The sequence below is a fragment of the Triplophysa dalaica genome, chromosome 19 (assembly GCF_015846415.1).
Source record: "Triplophysa dalaica isolate WHDGS20190420 chromosome 19, ASM1584641v1, whole genome shotgun sequence".
Lineage (NCBI taxonomy): Eukaryota > Metazoa > Chordata > Actinopteri > Cypriniformes > Nemacheilidae > Triplophysa > Triplophysa dalaica.
The window spans coordinates 13,953,815-13,966,698 of NC_079560.1; the positions used below are offsets into that span (position 1 = coordinate 13,953,815).

General features: G+C 38.0%; 1 protein-coding gene and 1 non-coding gene across 5 annotated transcripts; both read left to right on the forward strand.

Annotated features, from left to right (window-relative positions):
• The first annotated feature begins 16 nt into the window (after nt 1-16).
• uimc1 (ubiquitin interaction motif containing 1) lies at nt 17-9,254 on the forward strand. 4 transcript variants are annotated; one of them, XM_056731036.1, is made up of 17 exons: nt 17-319; nt 704-779; nt 870-1,009; nt 1,137-1,895; nt 2,953-3,019; nt 3,449-3,543; nt 3,753-4,124; nt 4,283-4,516; nt 4,806-4,861; nt 4,981-5,087; nt 5,320-5,375; nt 5,637-5,871; nt 6,653-6,713; nt 6,906-7,014; nt 7,117-7,165; nt 7,258-7,303; nt 8,971-9,254. In XM_056731036.1, exons 1-17 carry the CDS (start codon nt 212-214, stop codon nt 9,098-9,100), a joined length of 2,700 nt encoding a protein of 899 aa, XP_056587014.1. In that variant the 5' UTR covers nt 17-211; the 3' UTR covers nt 9,101-9,254. The 4 variants fall into 4 exon arrangements, 3 of the variants coding, with proteins under 3 accessions (XP_056587014.1, XP_056587015.1, XP_056587013.1); XM_056731035.1 differs by having other exon boundaries at nt 18-319; nt 6,903-7,014; XR_008904683.1 differs by lacking the exons at nt 7,258-7,303; nt 8,971-9,254 and having other exon boundaries at nt 6,653-6,717; nt 6,903-7,014; nt 7,117-7,131.
• On the forward strand, nt 3,132-3,258 carry LOC130408567 (small Cajal body-specific RNA 14). The gene has a single exon (XR_008904781.1). It is a non-coding gene; the product is annotated as a small Cajal body-specific RNA 14 (non-coding RNA).
• Nucleotides 9,255-12,884: the final 3,630 nt, after the last annotated feature.

The following is a 12,884-nucleotide window of genomic DNA, read 5'->3' on the forward strand; positions in this document are numbered from 1 at the left end:
GTTCCGCGTGTCACGTGACACCACAACCCGCCGAATGGCTCGCAGAAATCCCTGTTTTTCGTTCCTCTCGGTTCGGCCTAGTCAAACGCTCACCGTACGCGGATTTAAACGCGTTTAGTTAAACGTTTCTGCGCAACTAGGAGAGGTGGATTACCGGGGGATGTGTTCACGTGTGTTAAAGTGAGGTAATTAATGCGGTTGAGGTCGCAGGATGCCCCGCCGGAAGCGCGCGTCGGGCGACGGCGGAAGAAAACCCAAAGTCTCTCGAGTGGAGCACACTGAGGAAACACTGGTCATATCGGACTCTGACAATGAAGAGGTAGAGTAAGGGTCATGTGTGTGCATTTGACAACCTCCTAGCGTGTAAATAAATGAGACTGTGGGAGGTTTGTGAGTTGAATGAAAGGGGTGCAACCTGTCCCCTCTTTTGAAAATGTCCGGGACAGCCATAACCGTACAAAGTTCATAGCAAGTTAATGCAGTAAGTCGTGTAGTAAGTTCATTTAAACGGGGTAAAAAGCACAATAAACACTAAATGGGATGTTTAGGGACAGGCACTGTCAAGTTACAATATTTACAAAAGCACAATTAAACGTATAAAACTCGCTGTCTATTCCAAGGGTTTTATAGACACTTTGTAACTTTGGCATACCGATCACATAGTAAAAAAATGATTGATCTGAATTTATTTTAAATCTTGAAGGAGGAAGAATCTTCCGCCAGTCGGTCTTCTAGGTCGGTCCGATGGAGACGGAGGGAATGCAAGTCTCAAGTACAAGGTATCACACCTCTGAATTTCCTAACAATGGTTCAACCTTAATCTACATGTTATACATTTACAAATTTCCTTAATCTGTTGATGATTTCAGAGATGACTGAAGAAGAGATGCTGGATCTGGCTATGAAACTGAGCGCTCAAGAAGCAAGCAGTGCTGCCCAGAAACGACGACAGCTGGAAGACAACGACATCCAAAAAGCTATAGCGGAAAGTCTTCATGTTTCTGATAAGGTTTGTATTTATTCTCATTTTGTTATATTTGTCTACCAATTTGTCAACCAATCATATTTACTTCTGTAAATGAGTCAGTACATTAAGTGTGGACTGCGAGGTCAATCATCTGCATGTGTTATTCCAGGAAGGCAGTGTTGAAGCTTCCGGCTCATCTGCTCAACCTCAGCAGAGCATGTCAAATATAATATCACGTTTAAGACGAAAGCTGTCCTACCCCAAACAAACAGAGGTACACAGTGGAAGAGGGAGTCCCGTTGCTCAGGCTGATGGGACGGAGAGGGGCCGCACTAGTCCGCTGCCCGAAATGCCTGATCTGTCACAGATAACCCCTTCTCCTTCATCGTGTTGTTCAGCTCAGGTGTGTGGACCTCCTGTACCCTCTCAAGATACGACGCCAGATATACAGCCAAATATCAGAGACTCCAAAGAGGATGAGTTCTCGCAGCCTGTCTCATTGGCCCTGCCCTCACCCGAGTTTCTGAAGGACGGGAGCTTCATTCGCCAGCCATTGGTGTGTGTGGAGAAACTGAGTCAGGATCTCATCGACACCTGCACAGGCTTGAGAGAGCAACCTTGCACACAGGAGAGCATCGTCTGTGTTGAAGCATCTCAGGAGGATTCGTCGCTTCCCAAGAGCCACGTATTCACTCAGAATGATTTGAGAGAAAGAACTGATTTGCTAGAGGACAAACATGACGCTTTAGAAGAGAATGAATCCGATACTCAGATACCTGAAGAGGATTTACCACCGTGTCAAGGTGATAAATGTTTGTCTCCAAAAAACACAGATCCGGAGGAATCCTCCTCACTTTCCAGTAGATCCCAGCCGTCGGAAACGAGATGCGAAGCTGAAAGTGCCAATGAGGATGTCACTGTGAAAAGTGTAAGTAGGACATTTTCTTTTTGAGTGGATGTCGTTTTGAAATCTTCACTTAGATTCTAAGTCATTATAGTATATTTATTTCAAAGACTGTGTTTTTGTATCGATTTGTTGTTTGGAATCCGGTTTATAAATAAGATTTGGATGTTTTGAAGACAGCTTAAAACAATATTTGCAACTAAAAAAGAGTTTTGAATGGTCAATAATATTTATTGTTTAGGAGCATAGGGTGGGATTTGATTCGATGCAAGGTTGATTCATTTGTTGCATTGATTTTTTTAAGTAGCATGTGGTTTGAAAGTTGTTTGTTTTGATGGCAGCGTTTTGAAAACAAACCTTTTGAGTTGTTTTTGGGGGCTGCTGCATACTATGGAGTAACAACAACTCACCCAACAATTCAATACAATACAGAATGCCGTGGTTATCATATAAAAGTATCACAACATTTTTTTAACAATGTAAAATAGCTAAATTTCCGCACCTTTGAATCAAAACAATTTGGGAATTTTTGGGGGGAATAACATTTTGGTAAAACATTCAATTGAATCTTCTGGTATGTTGATTAAAAAAAATGGATTTTTTAATAAAAATATGTCTGAATTTGTATTGAATTGCTTCAAAATATAGTTTACTAAGAAAAAAACAACAAAGCAAATGGCATTCAAACAAAGTGTGTTGAAGCAGATCACTTGTTGGCAGATCAACCAATAGGATTAATCCGATGATGTATAATAAAACCAAAATCATAGTTTTTGTATCATGATATATCTTGCCACAATATTTCATTACACCACAATTGCATATTGTACATAGATAAATACCACCCATCGCTTTTTATTAAGAATATAAAATGTCAACGTCATGTTGCTTTTAAACTAGGAGGTTTCTCAATCCTGTCCTAGAACGTTTAATTTCCTGTAGAATTTCCAATCTAACATACATCTTTAAATCAGAGCCCAAGACCTTGAATGTGTCATTCTGGTATAACCTTAAGATAAACTTAGCCTTATTGACCTCTCTTGACTAACTCTCTTACTCTCTTCTTTGATCATTTTAATAGAAAACTCCTGAGCTAAAGCAGGTGGAAGATCAGATCGCTCAGGATGAGAATCCAGCCGCTGATGCTGGTATGTTATTTATTGCCCACACTAAAGATACTGTTGTGATGTGACCGTTTACAGTGGACATGAAAAGCGGATCTCTAGCAATAGAGAAAAGCAGCTTCTTCATGCTTCATGTGTGGTTCCTCTGTTGCTGCAGGACTGAGCAGTGTTCTGTAGTATTTGGCACCACACAGAGCGAGTTTGGTTCCTGCCGACAGGGCCTGTCGAGTAAATGGGTTCTCTGTGCGATGGTTCCGTACAAATGTCAATGTTGTCACTTACTAGATAAGTTAGACATGCATGTTTTTTGAAGGTGAAGCTATTTAGATATCCTTCACATTGTTGGGAAAATGTGTTTGCCTTGGTGTTTGATTGTTATAATAGTCATTTCAACCTATACATTTGCAAAGGACTTTAAAAATTTAACAATTTTCTTCATTTTTTTAACTTCAGAAAGTGCTCAAAACACTCGTTCATGGGACGGATTTTCTAGTTTCATGGTTGTGCTTTTAACTGATGATGAAGAAGAAGAAGATGGAAGTGAAGAGGTAGGCTTTGCTCCTTTTCATACATGCCAGGTTTCCGCACCCGAACAAGTCAATCTAAGTATGTAGGATTTATTACAGGATTCATACAGGACGATTACATGCAGGTGAGTTTAGATTTGTGCCCGTATGATAGTGCTCTCAATTGCTGCCTAAATTGTAGTCTGCCCAAGTAAGCAATGTGAGTACATCATCCATGTCATCATTTACAGGTTCTCCCTCCAAGCCCAGAATTACACGGCAAGACATCATTAAAAAGAATTCCTCAAACCCAACCCTGCGGCTCTTCATCTACCCTTGAACCTTCCAAACAAGACACACAGATATCCCAGCATTCCTTGCAGGAAGACTCAGAAACATCCAATGACCTCAAATCCAAATCTTCAAACTCAAAACCGCTGCTTACTGGAGTGGAGACAGAAGATCATTGCACTGTGTCATACTACTGGGGAGTGCCTTTCTGCCCCACGGGCCAAAACCCGGACGACTACACGCGCGTGATCATGTGTCAGTTGGAGGTGTATGAGAAGAGTCTGAAGGAGGCCCGGCGAGACCTGCTGCGTAAGGCCGTGTGGAGTCAGCCAGTGAGTGACAGCTGTCAATCAGACTGATTTTATAGTGAGACATGAGTCGACGAACAATTTTTCTGCATTTTTATTTTACTTTTATTTTAAAATATGTGATGTTCCATTGTAATGGATAACATGCTTTTTTAACAAGATTGTTCACGTTTTTCTTTCAGGTTCTTCCCGCCTCTGAGAGGCCGTTTGGCCCGAGGAGACTGAAGCGCTACAGACCTCCTCAGCTGTCAGAGGATGAGGACCAGAACGAAGAGGAGAGCGGGAAGGAGAACAAGAGATCCGAGGTGCAGAAGGAGAGAGATGAAGACAAGGCAGGCTCACAGGGGGCTGCCGTGGGTGGACAGAGTGAAACGTATGTAGTTCTGTCTTCTCCCGAGGCTAAAGATGAAGACGTGGTAAGTGTCCAGTTCTTTGTGCAACTGTAATCATCAAATTCAGATTCATTAGTTAGGTTTAGTGAATAATTCCTATTGGAAGTCCAGATAAAAATGTCTCATTCAAACGGCTTATTCTTCTTTTTATACGTTGTCATAAAATAAGGATTTTTGTTTTTACTCGTTTTTAGGGAGCTGGTAATGCCATCATCCACCACAAGGTGGCACTTTTTATCTCCAGGTTCTAGACAGGAAAGACAATATTTTTTAAGAATTTTGTTGTTGATAAGCTGTTTGCATTTCCCAACAGCAAAAAAGCCCTTTTCCAAACCAGGATAAGACTACAGCAGCAACTACACATTTGAGGTAATAAAAATAAATTGTGTCTAAACTCATCCTGGCTGAATTCATTATTATATAGATCTTTACCAAAAAACATTGACATTCAACTGATGTAGACCTCACGCCAATCCCGTCTTTGACAGAAAGGATCAACGTGATGCATCAGATAACACTCAAATAGAGCTTGCGGATGAAGAGGAGGAGACCCAGAATCATGACCAGTTTGATGATGATGAGACCGTTTGTCCAGGTACACGAGGTTATCATCTGTGTTTTCACTTGACTGGCATAAAACATGGAGATATCCTGAAGTAATGTTAATTGTGGCATTAAAATGCATTATATTAAATTTACATGTATTGATTGTAGAAGATGATCTTTTCTAAAGTGACTTACAAATAAGAGCATTTAACATTAAAAGTTCAGTAGTTGAATGCAGACTATTGCTGTGAATTAAAATCAGTTTAACTTTGTTGATGCAGAGACGCAGTTGACTGACAACAACACACCAGAGCTCATGATGACCAGTCCAGAACAGGTAAGAGTCCTCTCTATCTTCTGTACACATGATCTCTACTTTAAAGGTCCGGTGTATAAAATTTGGTCATATTTATTATGTAAGGTCTTTACACACGTCTGAAGACATAGTTATGTATATTAAATTGCATTCTGTCAATAGACGCATTGGACCTTTAATTCACCATTATTAGAATGAATCCAGTAGCAATTGAATTTAAGCTAAATAAAAATATTTGTTTTTACGTCAATTCAAACATGGACCTACTTCAATCATTTACAGGATCAGACTCGTGCTGACAGCGAGGTGATGGAGGTGGATGAGGGGGAATGTGCTCCTGCTGCAGAGGAGGAGGTGATGGAGCAGGAGAGTGTGTCAGCGGACACAGCACCTTCTCAAACTCTTAAGATGGAGTGTCCCATGTGCTCCAAACTCTTTTGCCTCAGCAGAATCGAGATGCACGCTGCTTTCTGTGATGGGGAGACAGAAGACCAAAACGAGGAGGAACAATCACAAGGTCTCTGCTGCATATTGGCTCTTGATCTACTTGACTTTAAGATGTTAATTACTGATCAGCCTACTTGTACACTTGGGTCAGAGCTTGTCCACACTGATGTGTTTTTGAAAACGCATCTTTTTCTCTCTCCCTTTTTTCTCTTTGGCCTTTCGTCCATGCTGAGACGGCGTTTTTGTCAACAGAAACTGAGCTTTTTGAAAGTGGATACATTTGAAAACGTCATTTTCTTGTTGTAGTGTGGATGAGGAAAACGGAGGGGTTTAAAAACTTTTTTTTCGTCATGTGGCCCAGTTGTTTCGGCTGCTCTCAGGTTTGGTAGCATTAATGTCAGTTTGTGGATACTTTAGATTGCATTTTAGGGGATGGATTACTCCCAGTTATTGTTTGCCAAGGGAGTGCCAGTTAAGTTTCACTTTTGCCGCTATATAGTCTTGTCTACCCGCAGCAACATCTCTAAGTTACCTCATTGTCCATCTATTGAAAAAAAAATATGTCACTGCTCCACACTGCCACGACATGATAAGGCAGAAAGTACATAAACGCCTCACAGAAATGACACATGCTGACGTGTCTTAAGTTTTACTCTTGCGCAGTAAATGGATGGAAGCGTTTTCAGAGGCTTCAGTGTGGATGGGCAGTGTTTGGGAAACGCTAGTGTGTGACTATTTGCATCTACTCTGTATGAATAGTTTTGATGCTGGAAAATCTTTTTTCCTGTAATTTACTTTTCTCACATTGCCTTGTTCTATAATATTAGTTTAATTTGAGTTCTTCCTTCTAGTTGTCAGAAGGACAAGATCCAGAAGAGATTCAAATGAGGAGACTCAGTACAGACCTGAGAAGTAGGTACAGCACATGTTCTAAACCTTATCATGATTCCCGACTGGTGATGTAAAAAATGTCAATTGTTTTTCAACTTATATAAAGATATATATATATATTTATATATATAAGTGACCTGCATTGTTATGGTAACATGTATGCAGCTTTAATGGCATAATTAAAAATGTGAAATTCTTTCCTTTTCAAAGCAGATCACCAGAGATGGAGAAGTGTTTTGTTTGTCAAGGGAGGTTTACATCCCAGCAGTACCAGGCACATGTCGAGTTGTGTTTGAAAAAGACAGAATCCAATACTCATCAGGTATTCCCATGCATATACCCATATTCACATTTAATGTTTACATGTCATTGTGTGTCTGAAACCTTCAGTCTGAGTATTGGTAAATGTATATCTGTCTTGCAGGGTGATGGTCTTCTTTCTGCTCTCCAGCGAACTGAACAGAGACCTGCTGGTATGTGATTCTCCTCACACATGGTGTGATTAATGTCTCAATAAACCTTGTCTAGTGAGTTTAAATTGATTTCATATAAATGGACTTTTCAGGCAGTGATGAAGCTGGACCCTCAGATGTTTCTTCAAGGAGCAGTCGGTAAAGTTCTAATATTGATCTCTAAAAGATCTTATATTGATCTTGAGCAAGTGTCCTGCATATAGAAATGTATTACGACTGTCAACCTTTACGTTATATTTGCTTATTACTTAGCTTCAGATAAATGTGATGTTTTTTTCATCACAGAACAGCACAGGCATTTAATGCCAACACATTGTAACCCATCTTTGTTGGGTCTGGTTTTGTATTTTATATACGTATGTGCATTTAAATTAGGGATGCACCGATACTACTTTTTCCTTTCCGATCCGATTTCGATATCTGAATTCTGCATATCGGCCGATTCCGATTCTGATCCGATACTAGCACTGTTTTTCATGATCAAAGTAGACTTGCATATTTTAACTTTTATTGCCAGAGGTGGATAGTTAAGCATGTTTACTTTCAAGTACATTTTAATATATCTGTACTTTATCAGAGTACTTTGGACAAAAAATGCTTTCCTACAGTATGAAGCACATCATACTTATTCCACTACAGTCCATAAATAAATGTTTGTTTTTTTACTTTATATCCATGAGTCAATTAAAATCTACCATTTTCCTTTACTTAAGTATTTTTACTTAAAAGTATGATTTTTTTTTAAATGTAATTAAGTGCAGTATTAAACTTAAAACTATATACAAAACAAAAATGTGGTCTCATAAAGCACAGATACTTACAAAATGTTTAACAAATAAATCTCTGTTTATTACACAAAACTATCACAGTATAAAATTCTCCAAACTCGCTCATGCACATCCTGGACACAAAATGATGCGCTTAATACATTCGCTTCTACGTTATTTAAAGTCATGCGCATTGAACGCAGAATGATGCGCTTAATGCACCCGCTTCACTCACGCGCATCCCGGATTGAGATGATCCTGTTGTCGCGGGGATCTTTGCTTCCCAAGTTCAAAACAGTTATAACACAAAGAGAAGAGATATGTTATGTGTTTAAATCTTAGAACATTGAATCCATCCTAAAGTTTAAAGTTATGTATGAATGACGCATAACATAGACCGCTTCCAGTGCTTGAATCTAATAACGTTACACTCAGAGAGTACAGTCTCCGGCAAAATGTGTTTTAAACAAAACCAAAGTCTATTATCTAGTGATTATGAAGTATATTGAAAACTTTGGAACGAGTAACGTCCTGACTGTTCCCGGACACGCGCATGCTGGATTGAGATTGACAGATGACCGCACCAGCGGAGGTCAGAGTTTTTTAATTATGCTATATTGGTTTATTCCTCGCATAAAGCTATCAAGATACATGACATCGAAAACAGTGCATGACAACGTTTATGGTAATTTCCTGATAGTTAGTCCTTTATGAAGCTTTAGAGTAACATCCACGGGTATCGCAACGGATCGGACTGAAGAGAATCCGTCAGTCCGATACCCGATCCAGCAAAAAAGACCCGGATCGGCCCCAATTCCGATCCAGAGTATCGGATCGGTGCATCCCTAATTTAAATACAAATTCACATTTATCTGAGCTACATACATTTACATTTATTCATTTGGCAGATGCTTACCCAAAGCGACTTACAAGTAGGAGAGCATATAAACATTTTGTCAACACACTAAACAGTACCGTTTGTTTACAAGTGTATAAAACTTTATCAGGATTGTCACATTATCTCCTTATGCCCCCCAGTGGCCCTGCAGACTTGTTTGGAGAAGGTGGGCCTGATTCAGAAGACACAGACCACCTTACTGATTTTCAACAACAATACTCATCCAAGAACAGCCAAAGACTCGCAAGAAAAAGAAAATTCAAACGATAGTATCGCTTTATGTTTTTCCAACACTGTTATTTTGTAGTGCTTCTATATTTGTATGAATTTTTAAATGAACATGTACAATGCCTAAATTTATGTATTTAATGTCTTGGTATTGTTATTAAATGGTTGCTGCCGTCTTTGTTGAGCTGATGATGAACTCTTGACTCTTTGAGTGGTCTTTTCATGTGAGTGAAATACTTGAAATCTTTTTTATTCAAAATTATGAAATACGGATAAGTATATTTTGGCTAATTTATCCTCTATATTCTAAAACTAACTATATTAAAATAACCCTAGCATCGATTAGTGTTTAATTAGTCGTACATTGTGATCCGAGTGTACTCGTCATCGTCGCTGCGCAGACCGATCAGCCTATGACGTCAAAGTATCGCGAGAGCACTTCGAAGATCGGGATTCTCTTTTTCACCCGTCTTCTAAGTATCGCTTTTTGCTTATTAGCATTTTCCCTTTTATATGATACTTCTGCATATTTAAATTAAACTTTAACGTTACAGAAGCAAATATTCAGACAAATTGAATATTTTCAACATGATATGTTATCGTAACTGTCCCTTACAAACAGCTTGATCACTTGTAGGCCTGCTGTAGTCACATTTTCCTCTTGTCTAAACATCTGATCTAATCTAGAACAATGGCCCGTGATACTTTGGCCACCCATAAAATAGCATCGTGCGATTATAATTATTGTTTTATTCTAGTTAACTGCAAATAAATACGTTTTACACTTCGCATGGTGCTGTTTGACATTTTTTGAGTGACATCGCCACCATGTGGAAGTTTTATGTTACAGCTCCCATTTCCTTTCTACACAGATTCTGTATTAAAGTTTGAACTTCACTGTTCTTATTGTTACATATCTGAATAATACCAATTACATTGATGGACCAGTGGTGAAAAATTAAGAATTACAAAATTTAACAACAAACTAGATGATCTAAGACTTCTCTGTACCACTGGCACAAACCCAACATCCCTGTGTCCTTGTAGGAAGGCCTCTGGGTGTATTATGTGAATGTTTCAAGGGCTCTTACATACAACTTTTATTTTTTTCGTAAACAAAAAGGAACTAGTTTTGATTAATTTTCAGTTGGCTTGAGAAAAACTTGATGGTAATCTTTAAGTAGAATTACTTAACAGAAGAGACCACTAAACAATAGATGTTGCAAAAGGGATGTTGACATTTGAGGAACGTCTTAAGAAACCTAATTTGGTTTACTATTGTTCAGTGACAAAAGGGGAAAATTAAAGCATTATTCCACCGCTGTGTTTCTTGGTCCGGCAAGCGTTCAAATTTCAGTCACTTCCTGTTGAATGTTTTCTTTCTCTGGCACTACTGCCAATAGACATTTGTTTATTATTTGTTATTGTATAATTTTCTCTACGCAAAATATTTTGAGGGTAAATGTTGTAATAACTCTAACAATGAAAGATCCCACCCACGCTTGTTATTGAGCCTGGTTATCTGAGCTGCTGGATTTATAAGAAATACCACATAAATAGTGTGCGTGTGTTTTATGTGTGGTTTAATAAAACACAACCTCTGTGTTTAGCATAAACATCTCAGGGATTTTTATGCAGAATACTTGAAATATTAAAGATGTGTCCTGACAGAACTATCAGCTTGTACACTTGTATTGCTGCTAAAACTAAACTGAATTCAATTGAAATGATTGAAAAATCCGATAATCTCCCTATTTCATGGAATTTGTCTGTAGTGTTACTCTTTAAAAACCTTTTATTTTCCCTTTCTGGTTTAAGGTTAAATAGTTTCCCTAAGGAATTTCTGAGTGCATTGTTCGTGCAATTCAGTTCTGAAAACGAATAAACAGACGTGTATCTTTGTGTGATTAATACTCACTAAAACATTTTTCTGTAATAAATAAAAGTCTGTGCAGCTTGTCGGTTTAGAGAAGGCTTCTCAACATTGTGCATTTCTTTAGATGTTTTAGTGTTTGGAAAGCTTCGGCATGAGAAATCGTTTTTTGTTCCTTAAGGAATGCATTGTTTCAAACTTTTCTAAACCCTTTATTCTGGCCTTTCACCCATTTTGATAAACTGTGTTGAAGTAAAGAAAAAGACTTTCACTTTGCTATGTGCAAACTGATAAGCATGTTATAAAATAAGGTCCATCTGTGTGAGTTTTGTTGCTATATAAGCAAAACAAAAAGATATAAGCACAACAAAAATAGTCTCATATGGTTTCCTGAATAGCTCCTAGATATTAAAGGCATTTTTCTCTGTGTGGCTGTCCACACAGGTGGTTTCCATCTCATGTTCTTCGGGACGTTCATGTTAATCTGAAAATCTGGGGCAAATTATATTAAACTCTTATTTACATAAAGAAAACAAAATTAATTTGTTTCTAAACCCAGTGGAATTGCTTGTATCTCTGAAGTGTATATCTAAGAAGCTGATAATAAATTTAATTGGTTTAAGAGATTTTCATAGAATAGTATTAGCTTCACTATGGAAACAAACAATTTCCTGGTTTGAAATAGGGAGGAGCTAATTTACCTCACATGTGAAGAGGAAGTCTGCTAAAACAAAACCACAAATGTGACTCAGAGAACATTAAACAGGATGGTTTATCCATAAGTAATAAAAGTTGCTTTGTTCTTCCATTGTTTACGTCTCTAGTAATACTTTAGAAAGCTGCTTTAAGATTTCCCCACTTCATAATGTATTTGCTACATTTTAAAGCCATTGTGTTATTTAAAGGGATACTTCGCCCACAAATGAAAATTCTGTCATCAATTACTCACTTTCGAGTTATTCCAAATTACACTTTATCTTTTTTTTCATTTGAACACAAAAGAAGACATTTTGAAGAATGGAGTACAGCATACATATCTGGGGCACTTTTGACTGCCATTGTATTTTTTCCTACTATGGCAGTCAATAGGGGGCAAAATCTGTTGTGGTTATAAGCATTCTTCCAAAAATCTTTCTCTGTGTTAATCAGAACAAAGACATTTATACACATTTGGAACAACTCGAAGGTGAGTAAATAATGACATAATTTTCATTTTTGGTTGAAGTCCCTTAAAGCATGTAAAGAAGACATAAAACTCTATATAGGCCTATATTGAATGCATAAGTCTTGATTTTATGCGCATAACTATGTCTAGGTACTTGTTTAGGTGATTGCTACACAACCTATGAGCATTTACAAAACACACTGGAAAATGAAACTATGCATTTGTTACAATAAGGATCTGCTTCTACCTGATCCACCCCTTAAAAGTAGTCAGGTAGGTTTGGTTACATTATGTAACATTTGGAGAATGATCCGTTTTAGGTTACCTGACAAAACACATTTACGGTGTACGTATAAGCAAAGGCGACATCAAATCCTCAATTCAAGTTAATCGATACAATTGTGACCTAATTTGAAGTTTAAACCAGAACAATCTTTTACATGTTTTACAACTTTCTTTATCTGCATATTCTGTCATACTTGTAAGAAATGGTTAGAATGTATCAGAATAACCTTTTACAGCCAAAAAAAGTCTTTAATCAAATTTAGTTAACTGGATTAAAGTAGCTGTTAACATTCACAATGGCTCTGTAGATCGTGTGAAGACTCAGTAGGGGCCATGATGATCTGTGGGTGCGGGGTGATAAGTGAGATCGAGGCCATTATCAAAAGAACAGGAAATCAGCGTACAGGGGGCTTCACAAGCAAATGAATGATAAGTAATGAATCAACGTAACAACATGACATTCACTTATAATACTCTTTACATAACGTGGATGTTTATATCAC